At 40.6% G+C, this 22,805-nt stretch overlaps 2 protein-coding genes across 2 annotated transcripts; one reads left to right on the top strand and one right to left on the bottom strand.

Annotated features, from left to right (window-relative positions):
* The first annotated feature begins 7,658 nt into the window (after positions 1-7,658).
* Positions 7,659-16,330, top strand: KLHL11 (kelch like family member 11). The gene is made up of 2 exons (XM_069067698.1): positions 7,659-8,539; positions 10,544-16,330. Exons 1-2 carry the CDS (start codon positions 7,806-7,808, stop codon positions 12,123-12,125), a joined length of 2,316 nt encoding a protein of 771 aa, XP_068923799.1. The 5' UTR covers positions 7,659-7,805; the 3' UTR covers positions 12,126-16,330.
* Positions 16,110-22,104, bottom strand: KLHL10 (kelch like family member 10). Its single transcript, XM_069067699.1, has 5 exons — positions 21,736-22,104; positions 19,828-20,317; positions 18,332-18,949; positions 17,138-17,287; positions 16,110-16,880 (listed from the first exon to the last, which is right to left on the bottom strand). Exons 1-5 carry the CDS (start codon positions 21,927-21,929, stop codon positions 16,506-16,508), a joined length of 1,827 nt encoding a protein of 608 aa, XP_068923800.1. The 5' UTR covers positions 21,930-22,104; the 3' UTR covers positions 16,110-16,505.
* Between the last annotated feature and the right edge of the window lie 701 nt (positions 22,105-22,805).

Consider the following 22,805-nt stretch of genomic DNA (forward strand, 5'->3'; position numbering starts at 1 on the left):
GAAAGGGCAATGTCTCCACTTTCTTTTTTTTTCAATTTACTTTTCAACCTCTTCCATACTGGTTTCTCATTGAAACTGCTCTTTCCAAAATAACTAATGATCTCTTTATCACAAAATCTAATTTTATTGGTCCTATCCTTTTTTTTTTTTTAAAGCAATCGGGGTTAAGTAACTTGCTCAAGGTTACACAGCCAGTTATTTCTGGGTGTGGTGCTGAGTATCTGAGCCCAGATTTGATCCCCAGGTCATCCCGACACTGGAGCCGGTGCTCTTACTCGCTGAGCCACCTGGCCGTCCCTAGTCCTATCCTTTTTAATGTCTCTGCAGCAAATGCCAACCCTTTTGATCACTCTCCTTCAGGCCTCTCTCCTCTCTGGGTCTCCATGATGTGGTTCTTTCTAATAACCTTCAAATTACTCTAACTCTCTTCTAGCTCCAAATTTCCATCCACACAGCTACCAAATTGATACTCCCAAAGCAGAAGTTCTGATTATGTCATGTGTCTGCTCAAGAAACCACAATGGCTCCCTATTCTAGGATAAAATTCAATCTCTTCTGTTTAATGATTAAAAACCCTTCACAACCTGGTTCCAATCTGTCTTCAATCTATGTTCAATTAAATTGACTTGCTTAACTATTCCCTGTACACAACATTCTATCTCCCCTTTCTACCTTTTTATTTTGTTGTTCATTCATTTCAGGCATGTTCAACTCTGATAAAGATATTGGAATGGTTTCCATTTTCTTCTCCAGTTCATTTTTACAGATGAGGAAACTGAGGTAAACAGGGTTAAAGAGACTTGCCTCAACCTTTTTATAGGCAGAATAAAATGTACTCCCTCATTCCTACTTGTTAGAATCCTAGTTTCCTTCAAAGTTCAGCTCTAAGATGATTGCCTATATGAGGCCTTTCCTGATTCCCCCAGATGCTGCCTAGTCTTTAAAATTACCTTATATTCATTTTGCATGGACTTCTATGAGTCTGGGCCATTGCCAGTTGTCTTGATCTTTCTCTTGCAGGTAATACATGTATGCTTCACTACTATTAATGGTCTATGTTTAAACTTACTCCTCCCATGAATGTTGTGTGTGAACCAGTTTCTTAGAAGAAGGTTTTGTGTTAATTGTCTTCACTGTGCTATCAGAGAATAGTAGTAGCTGCTCTCTGGGGACCCAATCTGGTAATTCAAACAGAAGTTGGGAAATGCTGGGACAATTTGCTTTTGTCCTCTGAAATTTTAATTTTTGATTTCTTGAAATAGACCTCTGACAAATAAGCTTTAAAAAGCTCATTGTAGGGGGCAGCTAGGTGGTTCAGTGAATAGGGCACTGGCCTTAGAGTCAGGAGGACCCCAGTTCAAATCCGACCTCAGACCCTTAACACTTGCTAGCTGTGTGACCTTGGGCAAGTCACTTAATCCCAATTGCTTTGCCTTCCCCCCTCCAAAAAAAAAAACAACGTAATGTATTTTTTAAAATTTTGATTTATTTTTAATTTATGGAATAAGAATTTCCATAACAACAGTATAACAGAAAAAATATGATTATAAATGAAACTACAAATCTATTATGTACAACTTGCTATTCCTTTTAAATATATAATAAAGTTATCTGAATTTTTTTTCCCCTTTGCCCAAGATAGACAACTAGACACAAATATGTGTATGGTTGACCTGAAAGTTTGGTTAAAAGAGGCAAACAAGCTAGGTGATGCATAAATTCATAGTGTTTATTCTCTTAAAGCTAGCAGAATACATGCCTGGAGCCAGAAAGTAAATTCTGACTGCCTGATAAAAGAATGACAAGCCTTTTTATATGTTTTAGGACAATTCCAACTCAGGATGTCTATGTCCCTCACACTTATGGTCTCCATGAGTGTTTAACCATTCCATGAGAAAGGAAGTTTCTTAGTTGAATAAGTTGTAAATACAATAAGACAAGACAATTGACAAAGTGTCAATTGGAAATTATGATGTTAGGATATCTGTATTTCCCCAGTATAGCATATATGTCCATAGGATATCAAGATAAGAAAAGTCCCACTATTCAAGGCAGTGTCTGGTTCCTTAGTGGTTACAACAGTACAGAGTTTGGAGTCAGGAAGGCCCGGAGTCAAATCTTGCTTCTGTCATTTATTACCTGTGTGACCCTGGGCAAACCACTAAATTTTTCTGAGTCTCAGTTCCTTCATTTATGAAATCAGGGGGTGGGACTGAATAGTCACTAAGGTACATTCCACCTCTAAACATGGGATTTAGGATTCTACATTTTTTTCTCCTATAGAATGTAACTTCCTTGAGGGTGGGGACTTTCATTTTTTTAGTTGTATGTCCAGTACCTGGCAGATAGTAGGTATCTAATAAATACTTATTGATTGTAGGAGGGATAACAAATTGTATAAATAATATATGCATAACAGTCACTTGACTGTGGCAGACATACAAATATATCACTGCATTGTTTAATGATTTTTGTTCTTGTCATTTTTAAGTTTTCTCCAACTCTCACTATTTGGGATTTTCTTGGCAAATATAGTGGAGTGGTTTGCCATTTCCTTCTCCAGCTCATTTTACAGATGAAGAAAGTGAGGCAAACAGGGTTAAGTGACTTGCCTAGGGTCAAACAGCTAGTAAGTGTCTGAAGTTGGATTTGAATTCTAGATGTCAGGCCCAGTACTTTTTGCACAATGGCACCACCTAGTGGCCCAATCACTTCTTTGCATCCTTTTTATTACCTCTATACTTTTATTTTATTGCTTCTTAACTTAAATTAAGATTATTTGAAGTGTATAAAGTAATCCCAATGACTATTTTCTTCTAACTAGTTGGAAGTAGCTAATCCTAGGTAAATGTATTTTCAGTGGAACCGTTTGGGATTAGGATCCTTATTTGTAATAATAATAATACTTTTGGATTCTTTGTCTTGTAAAAGAAAAAAGGATTGAACCAAATTGAGTAATTCTTTGTAGTTCTAATTTCTGCAAAATTTAAATCCTTATTTTGCTGTTGAAACAATTTCTATTTTCTTTCCCTTTAAACCCAGAGCTGTCCCATATTGTTTCCACCACAAATGAAACCAAATGGATTGTAAAAATTATAACAGTGAGTTTGTAATACACAGTATCTATATTGTGGCTTTAGAATCCTGGGGACAGATTACCCTCCTTAATTGACATTCTATTTATATATTTAGGCTAATATTGAAAAGTAGTTTGCATTCCCTACACTAATACATACCAACCTATGCCTAAAGTGGTTTTGAGGCTTAGAAAGAAGCTGGCCCGGAATGTAAAGATATCTGAGGTTTGTCCTCGGAATTTTACTCAAAAGAGAGTTGATTTCTGGTGGTTTATTTGCAGTATATTTTTCCCCAGCTGTCTCCTATTTATCACATTGTGGAAACTATGCTTCAGAAAATATTTCTGAAAAGTTATGTGCTTCTGCAAATAGTGTCCTATTTCTTATTATCTTTTCTTCAATGTGCAACCAGAGAGACTTTAGGGGAGGATTGGACATGGTGATATTCATGCCCATCTAACTCTCGTATCCTTCCTGTGTTCCATGGTAGATGCTAAAAAAAAGTCTTTTCACCAGGTCGGAAACATCCGGTGAGCCAAAAGTCCCAGGTGAGAGACTACCATCTGGCAGAGGGTTTTTAGTATAAATTCTGTGCAGATACAAAAATGGAAGAGAATTGTATGATGGGTACATGAACAGAACGGATCACATAACTTTGTCATGTAACAATAGAGCTACTGTTGTGAGATTAAGACAGAATGAAAGGTTTTGTTTTTTATGGAAAAAATAAATGAACATCCCGGTTTTCCAGATGTTATTATTTTGCATCGTGTTCCTGACATGAACAGGCTTGTGTAGTTCCTGTGAGCCGTAGTGAGCTTTTATTGGATCTTCAACTCCCCTTTTCACTGGCGAGTTGAGAGCCCAGAGGTTGATTTGCTACATTTCCTCTTCAGGGTCAGGGGTAATTCTGTAATGCCTACATGCAACTCAAGGCCTCACCAGTATGCTTCTCTTCCCTCCCTCCCTCCCGCCAGGATTATCAATTAAGAAACAATTTAGTTAACCAATCTTAAATAGAAAGGGTTATTTACTAAGATTGCTACATTAAGAACAGTCTTCTCAGGGCAGCCAGGTGGCTCATCGAGTAAGAGCACTGGCTCCAGTGTTGGGATGACCTGGATCAAATCCGGGCTCAGATGCTCAGCACCACACCCAGAAATAACTGGCTGTGTAACCTTGAGCAAGTTACTTAACCCGGATTGCTTTAAAAAAAAAAAAACAGTCTTCCCAAAGTACTCATAAATACAAGCAGATTCCAGAGGAAAGTGGGTTCAAGATTAGAAAGAACATGTGAAAAGGAACTGATGTAGTTTAGGGGTGCAGGGACCCCAAAACTATTGAAGTACAGGGTGGAATCATTTGGAAAGAATTCACAGACTCAGTCTTCCAGTCAGGTGGCAAAAAGTCTATTGTAAGCTAATATAGCAGGCAGAGCTTCTTAGGGAACTTGCAACTTAAAGGGGTGACGATAAAACTTATTTAGAAAAAGTTCAGTGAATGTTGTACCAAGTTTGCTAATTAGGGGGTGAAGATACAGTTTCTATACCTTGGGCACAGGCATCATTCAGTACTGGCATGGCCTGGGGTGAGGGGGCTTTCAAGGGTTATGTTTTTTGGTCTGTTACATCTGTAACAAGATATCCTCGGAATTGACAGCTATAGCTTGACCTCTGGATTGCACCTGTTAACTGTGGAAATCAGTACATGATAGTTCTGCTGGTATAAGATGGTCCTGTTCATACCAGAGAAATTCTTCAGATGTCAACTTGTTCTTGTAACAGAGAAATAGTTTGCCTCACTGGGACCCACTCATGAGTTATCGCCACAGATAGGGTCTTGGGGCTGAGGAGAGATATGGTCCTAGGGCTGGGATCCAAGCACCTCATCAGAACCAATCCAACTTCTAGTTGCTGGGACTACTCTTTTATTCATGAGTTAATATGATGCTATATTTATCCCTAGATGACATAATGAAATTATTCAACCCTTTGGAACCTCAACAAACCTTTCCTGTAATTTCATTAAATGGCTTTCCACACTTAATCCAAGGTCTTTTGATTGGCTGATTGAGAAGTGCTGTTGCTTAGTAAAAGTATCAAGGTAACAATGGGAAGAAAGGGGTTTCTTTTCTCACTTAAAGTAACTAGCTAAAATGGGGAAGAGGATTTCAACTCTATTCTCAGTAAGCAACTCCAACCTGGATTTCAAAGATTGAGGTACTCCCTCCAAGGACATACTGTCCACTGCTCTGGAGTTTAGTAGATCTTAAGGAGTTGTTGTGCCTAAAATATTATACACCAATGGTATGGCCAACCTGATAATAAGTCTCTCCCAATTATCCTGGCTGGCCTGACAGTCTTGTCAGTGGGCCACTGATCCAAGCTTTCTTCCTAGCTTGGTGGGGTTCACTACTAGCCCTTAACATTCTCTTGGCATAGCCTTTGAGAAATCTGTAGAGGTTGAGAATAAGACCTGCCTGTTTCCTTATACTAGATAATCACTCACCCAGTAGTCAGTCAAACACTTACTAAGTACTTACTATGTGCTAAGTGCTGGGCATACAGGGAAAGGCAAAACCCTGCTCTCAGTGAGTTCTCAGTTTTGTGCATGTACAAACAAGCTATGTACTCGATAAATTGGAACCAATCAACAGAGGGAGGGCACTAGAATGAAAGGATTAGACTTTGGTGGCATTCCAGGGTCCTTCCAGACTCAAACTGGTCAAGTGGAGGGTGATGGCTGTTCTTGAGACCCTGGCATTGTGGATGTGTCCATAGGACAGAAAGAGGGATCCAGACCAAGGTGGCTCCTCAGTTGGAGGTGACTAGGTTAGCAGAGGGCAAAGGACCCTTTATAAATGCAGTTTGGACTCCATGATCTAAAGTTAGCCCACTGCTAGGATAACAGGACCTGGAAGCTCAAGACTTCCCTAAAGGGATACTGCCCCAAAGGATATCCTTTCCAAAGCTTATCTTTTTTGGGATGGGGAGATGTTGAGGTTTAGGATTTGGGGGTGCCTGGGACCCCAAAATACCAACACACCGGGTTCTGCCAAATGAATTCGATTCCAGTCTTCTCTTAACCAAAGTAAAGCAAAGTTTGTTAAAGATTTGCCTTAATGGGTAGACTCTTAAGGAGCCTAAGTATATATGAAGCTTGTATTGACAAGCGGCCAGAATAATCTGATATAGGATGAGTCTGCTAGATTGACTTCTCTGATAGTCATGGAGGCAAGATGGAGCTGATATATGGAAAGACTGTGGGAGGGATCTAGGGGTGGTCTAGAGGAAGAGTTTGGGGAGGGTCTTGAGGAGGAGCCAAAAGAGGTCAGACTCCAGTAATGAAATTAAGGGTGGGAAATAGCTGAAGGCTAGTTTAAGGGTAACAGGTTTGCATATAGGATCAAGAGTGGGAAATAGCTGGACAATGGAGGGCTAGCCTAGTAAAAGTAAGAGATTTGGGCCTAATGAGAGGCTTATGGCCTCAGGCAAATGCCTCATCAAGTAAGAACATTCGATCAGAGCTCAAGGGGTTCCCGGAGCCTGTACCCTATCAGAGGGGGGGGGCACAGGGAGGGGGTGGGGTGGCTGGAGCACAAATGATCTGCCGCCTAAGAAGCTGATGTATTTCAGGAAAAAGAGACCTAGAAGTGGACGCGGACTACCTAGGCCCTTCTCTGGATCTGTCATTGCCTGCTATGACCATCCTTAGAGCTGGATGACTGGTCAAGTCACCTCACCTTCACCCAGCCTCAGTTTCCTCCCGTAGTAAAATTGGGATAATGCTCACCCTCTCTGGGCCGTAGAGGATCAAATGAAATAGGAGGAGCTTTAAGCTATTATAGTTATGGTGGTAGATGCAGGGTTAGGTTGGGGGGGGGGGGTCAGGAAAAACAAAGCACCCCGACTTTGGGGTAGAGAGAAAGAAACAAGGGAACAAATGAAAACTGGCTGAATTAGTAAGGCGCATGCGCAAGACCGCCTAGCGTCGCAGACCGCCCTCCAGGTTCCATCTACCCGTGTTTCCCCGATAATAAAACCTATCCCGAAAATAAGCCCTCCCCTTACTGTGTAAGATTCCTCTAAAATAAACCCTCCCCTGAAAATAAGCCCTATTGAGATTGCTACTGAGGTGAAGGTGATCCCCTGCGCTACACGCTACATTACGGTACCCTCTGTATGCACCGTCCCCCCCACCCAAACGCACGCCGCGCTCCGAGCTGCATCCAATCAGAGCTGCAGCAGTGAGCGCGTCATCCTGTTCTTTATTGAATTCATTATTGAATAAAGGTACATTTTTTTGTTCACATTTACCTGTTTATTAAAATTGCTGTCAATGTTCATTAAAATAAGCCCTCCCCTGAAAATAAGCCCTCTGGTGGTTTTCTGTCCAAAAAATAATAATAATAAGACGGGGAAACATGGTAACAGCCTCAGTTTTTAGGTAGGGCGTGAGCCAGCCTCTACACAGCCTCGGCTTTTTTACTGGAAGCCTTCTCAAACCGCTACCCTCGCCCATGCGCACTCTGTTTCACCCCGCCCACCCTTCAGAACTACCCCTTCCATTCGCCAGAGACTAGAGTATAAAGAGCATGCGCTAGTCCGCCCCAGCACCCCGCCCAACTGTCTAACAGTCTCAACCCGAGGTAAGGGCGCGAGCTCGCCAAACTCTCGAGTCTCGGCTTCTTTCTTACTCGTGGCGGGTGTTAATCCTCTACCCTTGCACATGCGCAATCTGCTTCCCCGGTCCAGCCTCCCGAACCCCGCTTCCCCTTCCCCAGAGCCTACTGCGCATTCGCAGGGCTCCCGGCTGCGTTCTCCCAGCGTCCTTCGCGGGTTGCGCAGGAACCGTACTAGAAGCGAACGGCGGACCGGCTGCAACATGGCTGCGCCTGCTGCCGCTTCCCTTCAGGTGGTGGAGATGGAGGGTGTGGAAGCAGCGGTCTCAGGGCCTGTGGGACTGGGAGTGGAAGGCATGGGCATTGGTGGCAACGTGGCTTCGGAGGCCGGGCTTGGAGCTGGGCTCGGAGCCGGGATCGGGGCTGGGCTCGGGGCCGGCCTCGGGGCCGGGCTGGCCTCCATGGCGGAGGTGGTCGGTGGGGAGCCAGGCCCCGAGTCGGAGGACTTCGAGTGCAGCACGCACTGCTCGGAGCTGTCGTGGCGGCAGAACGAACAGCGGCGCCAGGGCCTTTTCTGCGACATCACGCTGTGCTTCGGCGGCGCCGGCGGCCGCGAGTTCCGCGCCCACCGCTCTGTGCTGGCCGCCGCCACCGAGTACTTCACGCCCCTGCTCTCAGGCCAGTTCTCCGAGTCCCGCTCGGGCCGTGTGGAGATGCGTAAGTGGAGCTCGGAGCCCGGGCCCGAGCCCGACACTGTGGAGGCCGTCATCGAGTACATGTATACCGGCCGCATCCGCGTCAGCACCGGCAGCGTCCACGAGGTCCTGGAGCTGGCCGACAGGTGAGGGCCGGGGGGCGTCTGGGAGGGAGAAAAAAGTGGGAGCATGGGGGACCCCCGGGCAGAAGAGAGGAGTGGGTTAGGAATACCGGTGCAGGAGAGGGAGACTGAGTATGGAGAGGAAGAGAAGGGGCTGAGAGGAAGACCTGGTAGGGGGAAACCTGGGAAGGGAGAGAGAAGAACCCGGGAAGGAGAGAGGGAAGATTGGAGAAAGGCCCTTTAGGTATGGGAACTCTTAGGGATACGAAGTGCATCTGTTATTTCTTTGGTTTAAGAAACTCCTTGGGGAGGGAAATTCCTATTGCTTATCAACCTCTTCTCTGCAATTTATAGTCTTAGAGGTGCTTAGAGCACTTCGAGCTTAAGTGGCTTATTCTTCATCATGTAGCCAGCCTTTGTCCGAGGTTGGACTTGAACCCAGACCTCGATGGTCCCAAAGCAAGCTCATGCCATTTAGTATACCAAACTGACTCTTAGGCACATGGAATACAAAGATAAAAAGTGAGACAGACCCTATTCTCAAGTTCATTTTCTACTGGCTTATTAATAACCTTTAGAAGGTGTTGCTCAGGCATACCTGGATCTTCTCCATCAGGCTTTCCTTAAACCCACAATTTTCTGTTGAAAATTTTCCTTTTCTTCCATGGATTAGCTCTGATTTTGTCTGATTTTTTAAAAATTGTTTTTGTTAAGGTCAGATGGTACCAGGACCCCTTTGAAGATCTGGTAAAGCCCATGGCCTCCTCAGAATGTTTTTAGATAGTTGAAATGCTGAGAGGTTAGTAAAAATGAAGATATAATTTTTTCCCTTCCAAGTTCATGGACCTTTTTTTTTTTCCTCATAGATTTCAGGATAAAAGTTCCTTACCTTAAACATTGAACCTTTTTCTCTTTAGATTTGTAGAAATACCTTATATTTGTGTAGTATTTTATGTATGCAAAGAATTTACCATTCCTTTTGCCATTTAATCCTCAAAACAAGCCTGTGAATTAGATGCTAGAAAATTCTTAGTACCAGTAGTGTAAAACTGGCATGAAGACTTTTAGGGCACCTGTGTGTATATTTTGGGGGTTTTTTTTGGACTGGGGTTCCCTTTTCAGGATGGCACTACAGTGGCCACTGATGGGCTGATCTCATTAATAATAGGCATGAAACTATACCATTTTTCTGCTATGTGCCATTTTCCCCTTCTTTAGGCAGCCTGGTAGCCGTGTGATTTTGAGTGCTCACCATTTTGGTTCCAGACTTACTGCCTTAATGCAGCTCAGAACTTAACTCAAGGGATCCACTAGCAGGGGAGGGTGTTACACCCAGCCCCATTTTATAATTTAATAAGCTGTTCTTCAGGGGCTTAATGACTTACTGTACTAATGTAAGAGCCAGCATTCAAACCCTGAATTTTTTTGACCGAGTACATTTCTCCATTAACATATATCCCACACAAAAGCACTTTGTCTGGACCTCTCCTGTGCACTTAATACGTTTTACCTTGTATCATTGTTGTGTACATACCTTCCATTTAGATTTCAAGCTCCTGGAGGACAGGATTTATACCTTCCATCTTTGTATCCCCAGGTTCTAGTATGATATCTTTATTTGAAAGGTACTTCATGTTTGAATTTCAGTATTTCCTCTAATCCCAGACTGTCTTGTTTCTGTTATGTATGATCTTTTCATTTCTCGTATTAAGATATAAATTTATACTTGCTTTTCCATTTATTGCATTTTCCCAAGGCTGTATTCACACTGAGTGTTTGGTAAATGTTTCTCTGCCATCTTGTTTCATTTTGAGGTGAGAGTAGGGACATATAAGAGGTAGGAACAATATTCAGGTTAGTAAATGTTCAGTGTCTTTTTTTTTTTTTCCAAATTTGAAGACAAAAGCATTAGGGGCAAGAATTGGACTAGCTTTTAACCAAATTAGCTTGAAATAGAAACAAAGCATTCATATCCTATAGATGCACATATTAACTTGAATCATTCCTTTTGTCTCTGCTTGGTTTTAGGTTCTTATTGATTCGTCTAAAAGAATTTTGTGGAGAATTTCTCAAGAAAAAACTGAATCTCTCAAATTGTGTTGCTATCCATAGTTTAGCCCATATGTACACCCTCAGCCAACTTGCTCTGAAAGCTGCAGATATGATAAGGAGGAATTTCTATAAAGTGATCCAGGATGAAGAATTCTACACTTTACCTTTTCATCTCATTCGAGACTGGCTTTCAGATTTGGAAATTACAGTTGATTCAGAAGAGGTTCTCTTTGAAACCGTTTTGAAGTGGGTTCAGAGAAATGCTGAAGAGAGGGAGCGATACTTTGAAGAACTTTTTAAATTGCTTAGGTTATCACAGATGAAACCTACTTATCTTACACGGCATGTCAAATCAGAAAGACTGGTATCTATTAATGAAGTTTGTGTCAAATTAGTTTCTGAAGCTGTGGAAAGCCATGCTCTAAGGGCAGAGAATTTACAGTCTGGTAATTTGCAGCATTCAGTGTCCCCTGTTGGATTAATGCCACGATATGGGCAAAACATGGATGTGATTATGGTAATTGGTGGTGTGTCAGAAGGAGGAGACTACTTGAGTGAGTGTGTGGGATATTTTATTGATGAAGACAGGTGGGTAAACCTGCCACATATTCATAATCACCTGGATGGACATGCTGTTGCAGTGACAGAATCTTACATATATGTTGCTGGGTCAATGGAACCTGGATTTGCCAAAACTGTGGAAAGGTATAATCCAAATAGAAACATGTGGGAGCAAGTTTGTAATTTAATGACAAGAAAGCATTCTTTTGGCCTCACAGAAGTAAAGGGAAAACTATATAGTATTGGAGGACATGGCAACTTTAGTCCTGGTTTTAAAGATGTAACTGTATATAATCCCGAACAAGATAAATGGCACAACTTGGAGTCAGCACCAAAGATTCTTCGTGATGTCAAAGCAGTCACCATAGAAGAAAGATTTGTGTACATTGCTGCTCGTACTCCTGTGGACAGTGACAGTGAAGATGGATTAAGGGCCATCATTACCCGCTATGACACAGAGACTCGGCAGTGGCAAGATGTGGACTCCTTGCCACTTATCGACAATTACTGCTTTTTTCAGATGTCCGTAGCCAGTACAAACTTTTACCACACCGCCTCATGCTGTCCAAAGAGTTATCCTCTGGATAATGAAGAAGCAAAGAGAAAAATCTCTGGCCGAGTATCTGATGAGATCCTCGAAAGCTTACCTCCAGAAGTCCTTAGCATAGAAGGAGCAGCAATTTGTTATTACAAAGATGATGTTTTCATCATTGGGGGTTGGAAAAACAGTGATGATATTGACAAGCAATATCGAAAAGAAGCCTATCGTTACTGTGCTGAGAGAAAGCGATGGATGCTCCTTCCTCCCATGCCACAACCTCGTTGTAGGGCAACTGCTTGTCATGTGAGAATCCCCTACAGGTGCCTACATGGTAGCCAGAGATATCCCATGCCCCAAAATTTAATGTGGCAGAAGGACAGAATACGACAGATGCAAGAAATACATCGACATGCACTAAATCTGCGGAGGATGCCGCGCTCTCAGATTGAATGCTAGGTCTTGGTTCCTATCTACAGTAATACCTGTTCTAATGAGGCTAAACACATACAGTCTTAACATATTACTTGAGAAAAGTAGTATACTGGCAACTCAAGATTTGTACCTGAATTGGTAGATTGTTTTGTCCCGTGTAAAAGAGCTGTACTTAATAAATACTGAAGAATGGGAAACAAACACAATAGAGGGGTAATGTGAACATTTTGGATAATTTGCTTTGTTGTCCTTGAAATGTGCATATAATAGCCAGGTCAAGAAGAGATTTTACTGTATGTGAGGAAAATCAGATGTCATCGTTTGACTTTTTTCTGTCATCCCAAGTTCCTTTATCTTAAGGACTTATGGTTGAATGTGCTTTTAAGCACCAGTTTTATTTGCACTTTTCTTATGTTACTTTTGATCTTTTCCTGAATGGTTAAATTTGAAGGGAAGATTGGTGTCTATGCACTTAGTTCTCTTATGGAGGAGGCATGTGCAATAGTTGGGCAGACTGAAATTTTAAAGGGAAAGCACAATTTTTCAGTAAGATGATGACTTCAGGATGTTCCTATGGCAGATATTTTTATGTATTTATCAACACTACCATGTTTACTTATAGTAGGGATTATTGGTAGAAAATTCACATATATATGAAATACATTTTTTGAACTTTTAAAATTTGTTTGGCAACTATCACAGACTTAAAAACTCACTGTAATTTGGTGAAAACAATTCGGAAAAAGTCAGTTATTCTGTTTTCTTAGCTATGTACATGCAGAGAAAGTTCTATACATGGAACAGATTTCACTGGAGAGAACACAAGTTGGTATAAACTGAAAAATATGACACTATCAAAGTCAAAGGCATTTGAGAAGTTGAAGAACTACTTTTTAGAGGCTGCAAGCGTAGTTTAGAACAAGTTTGATAATGTAAATATGCCTGTGACAATCAACACTTAATGCCTTCAATTCTGATTCTCTGTTGTGCAAACTGTATCATTTATTCCAAAACATTCCTTTATAAGAGGTATATACTGTGTTTTTTTTTTCCAAGTGGGAAGTAAAATTACTTAGGAAAGGCCTTAACCCTAACCTGTGCCCAACTTTTCTAATCTTTATTTAATCAGTTACCATAGACTGGAAAATGTTGCCTGAGCCTAAAATACCAAATTTGGGTATATATAATTTTGACCCTCTGAAATTACTATAGCTCATTTAAAAATTTTTTAGTCTTTATTACTTTCTTTACTTATTTTTTGTCTTTTTTTTTTTTTAATCCAATTCACTGTCTTATTCTCTAAAATAAAACTCCCTTTATGCAGAATAGTATTCAGGTTGGTCTCTTACTGATTAATAGAACAGGTTTAGTTTCCATTGTGGTATCAGGCTAGTGGTTAAGTCAGTGATCCCAGTGCACTCTTTCTTCTCAGAAAATGTCATTTTTGGGTCTGGAGAACTGTAGTTCCGTAGTCTACCTTTCAGATCAGCAGTGATCGATGAAGTCAAAAGCTGCCAAAAAGATGGTTGTTAGCCAATAACACCTTATACAAGTTTACCATCAGTTGCAGTGTTTTTCCAGTACACCATATGGTTCAGTAAAACCAGTATCTTTACTTAGGTACATGAGCATTCAAACATCAAAAGAAAAGAGCACAGCTAGAAATGTGGGGTGTCCAGTTGTATGAATGTTAATATCCTGGTTTAGAAACCTAGTACTTAGACTTTATGTTTAAAGATGTTAAATTTCAAAACTGATTTTCCAGATTAGGGTGTTTCTGGTAATTGAAATCAAATCTGATTTAAATATTTAATGATTTCGGGAAAGACTACAAACTTGTGGTTAAGAAGTAGCTTGCATTCTGGTAAGCCACAGTTGAATTCATTTGACTTGGTCAGTGGAAGTTGTCTATAGTTTAAGACAATAGCACATTACATGAAGTTTCTAAGACTTGCTGATTTACTTTACTTGATTTTAAAAATTCAAATTACTTTGTCTTTTTACTAACTCCTATTCTTTAGAAAGGTATAGGCCTTTTACTTGTGATATTTTGAGTGGCTAGTTAATCTCAAGCCTTCCAAAACAATCATAGGATTACTTGTAAGGAAGGATGTCCACATTTAAATGATGTTTTAAAAATTAGGATTCTAGTCCTGTTAATGAAAATTTTTCATTTGAATTGAAACTGTCGTTTTCCAATTTGGCAGGCAGGCAGCCTAGGCCACGGCTAAAAGGAAGGGTAAGTCCTTCATTTGCATGGTGTGTGCAGGTTTTCCTGACTCTTGAATTTATCTTCTAATGTGCAGATTTGAAATTCACATTTGTTACTTTTGACATTAGTTTGTGTTGTTGGAATATTGTGACTAACCTCTTAAGAGAGAAACCAAATTTCCTTAAATCTGTTCAAGGCTGACATTCAGAAATCTTAAACTAAAAGAAACTTACCAAATTCATTTTGAAATGCAGTAGACAAGATGATCAAGAACTGATATGACACTTTGGGTAAAAAGTTAGAATTTTCTTACTTCCTATATTTTTACTGAAATGTAATACAGGTTTGTTGGTTAAGCACCTAAGATAAGTACTCAGCTTAAAATGAATTCAAATACATTTTGGCTGATTATGCCAAAAGATTAATGACTATATGTTGTGAGGTCATTTATAATTGCATGTTTCTTTTGGGTTATGATTAAAAAGCAAAGTTAACTGAAATTTGTAGTAATTTATCTTGTGAATGTCAGCCATGAGCTGTGTGACACATTCTCACTTGCAGTTATTCATTGTGCATGGTGAGTGTTCTGCATATCTCAAAAAGTAATCAACTTCTGCTGATTTTTTTACTCTGCCAAAAGAAATCTTTTTGCTAAAAATACTTTTAAAGCTTTATTGACTTGGAGTTTTTGTTGTTGATCAGCTAGGTTTGTATGGCATTTATTGGACAAAAAACCTCAACAACCCAGCTTGCCTGGACAGAGTAGAAGTTTGAGATTAGGAAAATAAAATTAATATGGAAGGTTTTAAACCTATTAGTATGGTAAATCAGTAGTTTCTAGGGCACTTTTTTCTCTATGTATGTCTTGACTAATATTGTAGCTTTGTGTATCTAAAACACTCCAAATATTGCTTTGGTTCTATAATAGTTAGCATTATATCATAACTTTGTTAGGCTCAATAGTCAGCTTGTGAACTTCATAGATACTTTTGTCTAAATAGGCTTAACTAAAGGGACTTAAATTTACTTTATACTGTCCCTAAATTTAGCTCAATAAATGTGACAGCCATATTTATATTATAAGAGGCTAAAGCTGCTTGTAAACTGTGTCACCAAAATGTGCTTCATTTGTATTTTAAAGTGTAAGAAATTGTGAAGCAAGATGTGGTCTCTGCCTATTTTAGACTAATAATGGTGCTTGTGGGGTGCTATAGTTTTTTTTTTTTTAACTCTTGGATATTTGAGAGCCTGTTTACACTTTTTTTTGGTTGTTAACACATCAAGCTTTTTGACACAGCTTAGCACTCTGTTAAACTCTTGTGAACACACTCCTCTTTTGGTGCTTTTTAGGTATTTAAACAACTTTTTTTGTCAGTTACCAATGATTATTTCTAGAAATTGTCTTTACCACTGTGTAATACTTATGTTCTACAGTGTGTAATACAATACAGCTAAACCACCTTAGGATACTTATAGTGATCATTACATCATTACTTTGCTGTGGAGGATTCAATTTGATAACCACAATTATTGCACTTTGTTGAGAATGCCTTCATAGTACTTAGTTTTGAAGCTACTCTTTTTTTCTTTTTCTTTTTCTTTTTTGCTATAGTGAGTTCATCTAATATAAACAACTTAAATGGAAGTATGGATAATACACAATAGTCCTATACAGAACTTAATCCTATTTTGTTACATACATATTTAAAAAGTAGGCCTTGTTAGATGTTTAAATAGGCTTATACCGATCTGTGTATCTAGAGCTCATTGACATATTTATGAATAGATAAGGTTAATTTCTTGGACTTTACAGTATTGGTGTCCCCTGTTCTACTGCAGAGATCTTTTTTTTAATGACCTCTCCCTTTAAGTTAGAATTATATAGTGTTTAGGGCTATTTGAGACTGAATATTGTAAAATAGTATCTATTGTTCTATGTTAAGCTATCCCACTAATTGTTTCAATGTAACCGTTTTAATTAAATAAACTTATTTCTTTAGGCTTGTTTCATACTGCATTTTCTGGTGTAAATTGCTAAATAAAATTGCCCTTTTCCCTCCCACCTTCATCCCTACCCCTGGCTCCCTCAAGTGGAACATTTTCCAATACTCTTCCAAGTTTAAGCACTGCATTTATTTAAAAAAAGAATTAATACTTATTGCTTAGACTTTTTATTAGCTAAATGAAGAGGCTCATACAGGTAGGGTACTTGTCGAAGCAGAATACTTTACTTCATCTCGAAGTGCTAATCCTGTGAAGTTGTCCCGTCTAGCTGCATATTCCCCGACATTGGCTAGCCCTGGTACCACACAGCAGCTCAGAGCACTGCGGTATATACTCATGTCATGAGCATCATACCATTCATCAGTCTTTTCATCATAGCACTCAACATTAAATGTAGTGGTAAAGCCATTGAAACCCCCCACCACAAATAAGAGGTCATCCACCACTTCGATGCCAAAATTGCTACGAGGATTAAACATGGTGGGGATTGTGCGCCATGTGTTGGCCACAGGGCTGTAGGCTTCTGCACTCCTAAGTCGATTAGCTCCATCAAAGCCGCCTACCTGTAGACAAGCAAGGAAATATGGTTGGTAACCATTGCTTCTGTTTAAAAAACAAACAGTTGGAAAAGAGTGGCTTATTTCAAGTAGACTTAGCCACTCCTATAGATTATTCATCTGCCTCCATTACCTTCTAGCAGAATATTTCCCATCTACTAAAAACCAGTTTATGAGGTGAGGTCATTTTAATGATACAAGATGTGAGATTAGATTCTAAACTTAATATGGTTGTTGATAGACTAGCCAAGCTGCCTTCTTACCGCATATACGTGTTCTCCATAAGCTATTACTCCTATTCCGCTCCTTCTGCTTCTCATAGGTGCTATGACAGTCCACTGATTACTCTCAGTATTGTATACTTCTGCTGTAAACAGGCATTCATTTCCGTTAAATCCACCACATATGTAGACCTATTTAAACAGAATTACCTGTAGTGACCATTATAGTCATTTGGACTAAAGGATACTCTACCATGAAGACGATGCTGTACATCTTAAAATCCTGGGTTTTGACATCAGCTAGCTTTACTAGTAGGGCAAGATTTCATTTAAGTCATCCCACTGAGAGAAAATAGTCTATGCTTAAATATTCCCTAAGTAGATGATTTCTTAGGGTGTAGCTTATTCTATCCAAACTCCAATGGGAAGTCAAGGTCTACATTAACCCTTTTGTTGCCCATTCTATTTTTGTCTTCCTGTTTTTCATCCAACTTTGGTTTTTGTATGGTTTTCTCTTTTTTTCTTTTCACACTAAGCTTTTCTCCTCTGGCACTTTAAACCCATTTCACTGGGATAATGCCAGAGTTCCAGTGCCAAGGTTTGAGTCGTTTTGTTTTTGAACTACTTAAATAACTTTATTAGGTTTTGTTATATTATCAGCATTGAACTAAAGTGCTGAGAGGAATATACAAAGTCCCTACTTAAATATAAAATGGGTCGGAAATGTTTTCATATTGAGGGACAAAATATTAAGTAGTATTCCAGTTGGTTCTGGGGAAAAGGCATGAACTGTAGCCAGCTAATTTACTTAAAATCACAATTCACTTAAAGTTACTGTATTTTACTCCATTAGTATCTTTAACATACTAGTCCCCTCTCAGTTTTTCAGGGGCTGAACACCTAGTCTGTATATGAATTATCCTAGGTCCTGTTTTTTTCTTCATCCCGCTTCTCACCTTTTTACAATTTCACTGACCCTTGACACCATTGCCAGACTGCAGAAAGCTTCTATATTGCTTTGTGTGCAGTCAGTACTGAAAAATTTAATGAAAAAAGATAATTGTTAATTAAACCATTAGATTATATTTTAGCCATATTTTCTGTTCCCCATAAGGATAAAGGTAGTTTGGGTGGTAAGGTTTGGACTAGGAAGGTCAGTTTTAATATCAGGGTTTAGTCTTTGTTCCCAAGGCTGTGGGATAGCAGTAAAAGACTCCATACACCCTGGTTCTTTACCTTTCCATACAGGGTTGTGGCACTTGCATCACTTCTTTGTTCGTGCATGGGGGCGATGAGGGTCCATTGATTAGTCTCTGGCTCATATCGTTCAGCCGTGTTGAGACGCACATAGCCATCAAATCCCCCCATGGCATAAATGAAATTGCTGAGGACAGTCACACTAACATAGCAACGTCTTGAGTGCATTGGGGCAACTTGGTGCCAAGTTTTCTTGACTGGGTCAAATCGCTTGACACTGTTGAAATAGTCCACGCTGTCGAACCCGCCAATGATATAAACATAGCCTTTCAAGTATGCTGCCCCATGGTAGGCACGGGGGCTCTCCTCCTCACAAGTGACATTCACCCACCTGTCTGCCCGCGCATCATATGCTTCAATGGCATTGGTGGGGCTCCCACCGCTCCAGCCACCGATTGCAAACAAGATGGCATAGGGCAGACGGGGCCGCGTGAGTGGGTTGGTGAAGTCAGAGTTGGAGGGTCCATTCATGTTTAGGTCATACATGGCCTTTAGGGCATTAATAATGACCGGCTTGCACTCTTCACTGTCTTTCACATAGTCATTCATTTTAACATTGTTCATGAAATACTCGGCATGCATTAGGGCCAGGCGAACCTAAAAAAAAGGAATAAAAAAAGCTACCATTTAGGTGAAGTAAGAATACTTGGAAAAGCTACCTCCCTAACCATAATGGCTAGAAATTCTTTATATTGAATTGCTACAGGGTTGTTTTTTTTTAAACCTCCTGAGTTTTCATGTTTTCATATATTATTTGGCATAAATTTCCATGCCAAGATAGAACTGGGTGCCCCAAGAAGTCCATTAACCTGCCTCTGAGAAAGACTTAGAACCATCCCCCAAAATGAATGATTTGCTCTCTTCCTCAAAATTTTCCATAGCAATAGTTACTATATGGCACTTTTAGGATTTACAGAACACTTTCTTCATGACAACCCTGTGAAGTAGATAATGCAAGTATTATTTTACAGATTAAGAAACTAAGGCTCAAATAATTTGAACCATAGCTAGGGTTGGAATCAGCTCTCAAACCCAGGTCATCTAACTCCCAAATCCAGTGCTTTTTCCACTGTGTCATAACTTAATGTATTAACTCAATATGCAAATATGTGACCTGATGTGCACAGTACTTTGAGTCAAGAACTTGCACTTCTTTTAATGGGTCTTTGGTGTTGACCTCTTTTCTAGCAGTTTTCTCTAGGATTATGGGGTTTATATAAATAAGTGTGTCTGGAGTGAAAAATAAGGTAGAGAGCAATCAAGAAATGACAGTCCCAAGGGGGAAAACTAAGTCTCTCAGAAACAATAGGGAACTAGTAGCATTGGGTGAATAATCATGTACAGATCATGCAACATCTATATTGCTGGTATTCAACTATTTCATATATCTGGATATGATTCTTGGGGAAACTCCTGGAATCAAGGAACCAACAAAGTGAAGCTAAGATAATCTAAAAGAAATAATTAAACTTGACCTTGGGTAGCAAAACTGAAATATGTTGCTTCCTATTTTGGGGGTCATGGGAAATCCACTTTAAAATTGCTTCAAAGACAGCATCTTCCTGCTTGACGTTGAGCTCGTCTTTCTCAATGATGTCCTTAAGCTCAGTGACTGAGAGCTCTAAAAACTCTGCAGAGACCTTGACCATCTCCTCAAAGTTGTGAAGAATGAACATGTATGCCTTTTGCCTTAACTCTGGGCAGTAGTAGTAGTCTGTGAATTTGCAGATGCCGATACAGTTATCCAAACACAACTCTGATTTGAGGAACTCACAGCAACCCCGGACAATGCCCATGATGTTGAACTGATCCGCTGCAGCTAGCAGCTTCTCTACATTGTCTGGGGTGATGGGGACAGTCCGGGTGTAGGCATATTCAATAATTAACTTCATCATATCAGGAGAAATACCAGGAATGTTGTACACTTTCTTTTCTGTGTTGTTCCAGCCACTTGTAAACAAAGCTCTAGAAGAAAACAACAACAAAAAAACTAACAGTAGCCACAGAAAATGGTATCTCTCTCCAGCCTCTCCATGTCTTCCTTTTTTTCTCAAATGAGGGGAAAATTTGGGACACTACTTAAACAATGAGGAGATGGGAAGCTTGCTAGGAATAGATCAACTTATGAAGGCATGGGGATAAGGGGATGGCATAGAGGAAGAAGGAAGGTGCTTTAGAAGCAAAAATGACTAGAAAGAGTTGGAGGGTGTAAATATCTTCCTTTGGATTTCTTTCAAAGCACTTTCAATACTGTCAAAACATTTTAGCCCTAAAATAGGTTTTATTGTCATTTCAGTGTTGGAGAAACAAACTAGACATTAAGTAGTTCACTACAGATGGGTAAGTGCACTGCTCTGACCTGGAACTAGAACCCAGGTCTTTTGCCTCCTAATTCATCTCATGCATTTATCAAGTGCCTGCCCTGTGAGAGGCATCATGCTAGGCACTGAGATTATTAAGGCAAAAATGAAGCAGTCTCTGCCCTCCAGAAGTTTGCAGTGGGCGCACAACATGTACTGAATGAAAAATAGGTAATTTGAGGAGAGAAAGAAAACTAAAATTTGTCCATTGCCCATTGTCTTCTGCCTTGAATGAAAATTAAACATCTATCAGAGGAAGACAATTAAAAAAATAAGCCAATACAATTAAAACTTAAAAAGGCTAAGGGAGGGAGGGGGCTGTTGCTTCTTTTCCTTTTCAACCTTGGTTTTAGAGGGAAGATGGATTTAAGAGAGCAAGGTCTCTTATTATAAACTTTGAAGTAATATAGGGGAAGCATTTACCATTTTTCCATATGACCTGATTGCTTTAGTGCTCTGTCCCTAGCTTCTTTTGCCCTCCCTCTCAAATATTCCAGGAATTTCTAAGAATCCCCCCTTTCTTTTTTCGTTTTGAACCCAAATCCTTGATAATTTCCATCACCCATCACATTACCCTCTTGATCCCTGTTTGAGAAGGGGCAGGGAATTTTCTATTGGAGAGGCTGAAGTAGTGGTTTTCTTATCTTGGTTTAAGTAGGGAACCCAACACGTATGAACAACACCTCTGACCCCCAGGGATTGGTGAACCAACCCTTTTGTTCACCAAGGGATCAAGATGGTGAGAAGAAGAGAGTGGCTAGTGCAGGAGATATGTCCTGGGAGAGAACCGAGGAGTGAAGGAATTGAAGGGCACAGTGTGGATGAGGGGTCACCCCAAAACTAGAGTGAAGCTAGTTTGTCACCCTGTGGAGCTAGATGCCTCTTCAGGGGACAAATAAGTTAAAGAGTGAGAGAACCCAGATCAGGAGGGGTGTACGGGATAGAAACACCCCAGAATGCCTTGGTTGGTCCCCTTTCCCTTTCTCTCTCCAGCTCATTGATTGGGGCTTCTATGTTTCATACCTAAAGTAGGAACTGCAGCTGCAGAGGATGTTCTTGTGGGCATTGAACTCAAAGCCATTGACCTTGATGACCACGTCACAGAGCTTGCCCTCTAGCCTAAGCTCGTTGAAGATCTCGCAGGTCATCGCGCTCATTTTCCTCTCCATGTGAGGCTGGTGGAACCGCGTGGAGGCCGCTGTGCTCTCCATCTCCATGGCACCCTGGGACCAGCAGAGGGGAACTGTTCTCCGAGGGTGTGTGTGGGGGGGCCCCGATCGCCAGCCGCTCTCTCCTTTTCCCTACTACATCTTTCAAATGGGGCCCAACAGGGTTCCCAAGTTCCAGAATCCTGTGCCAGCAGTGAGATCACTGTTAGGATTGTGCCTTGGGGTTCTGGAACCCCTTATCCTTCCTTCTTACCTCCCCCCTCACCACCACCTAACACAAGCCAAGAATCTTTCTTCCCCCCAGCCCTGCCATCCTCAAACCTGCAGCAGAACTATGCCAGCAGCAAACAGGTTTAATTACCAAAAAAAAAATAAGTCTAGCCTGAAATATATTTCTTGTATTGCCCTTGTTTCTTCCTGTACTTGTCACCTTAAGCTCAAGTCCTCCCATCCCTGGTATCTGCCTACAGCAGGCACTTAGCATAGTACCCAGTATCTGAACCCCAGACCAAAGGGCTCCATGGAAACCCAAGACAAAGGAAACAGAAAGTAGAGGCCAAACTGGTTCAGTTTTCTTCAGGCCTACTCTCAAATTTCTTTCAGTCCCTTGGGCATGTGTCATTTGGCATGGTGACTTAGCCTCATTTTCAACAGGTTTGGAATCTGCAAGCTGGACCTATTTTCTTGCTCTTTTTCATCCCACCCCATGGTGTGGTGGAAAGAGCCTCCAGGACCTGGGTTCAAATTCCAGCTTTAGTCCTTAGTACCTGTGTGATCTTGGGCAAGTACCTTCACCTCTCTGGGTCTCAGTTTTCTCATCTGCAAAAGGAAGGGATTGGACTAGATGACCTCTAAAATCCCTTCCAGCTCTTAATGTATGATCTGGTCCACTACATTCTAACTTCTCCTGGATAGAGGATGACA

Source organism: Petaurus breviceps, unplaced genomic scaffold (assembly GCF_028583685.1).
Source record: "Petaurus breviceps papuanus isolate PSGF00001 unplaced genomic scaffold, PetGlider_PUasm1.0 90750, whole genome shotgun sequence".
NCBI classification, from domain to species: domain Eukaryota; kingdom Metazoa; phylum Chordata; class Mammalia; order Diprotodontia; family Petauridae; genus Petaurus; species Petaurus breviceps.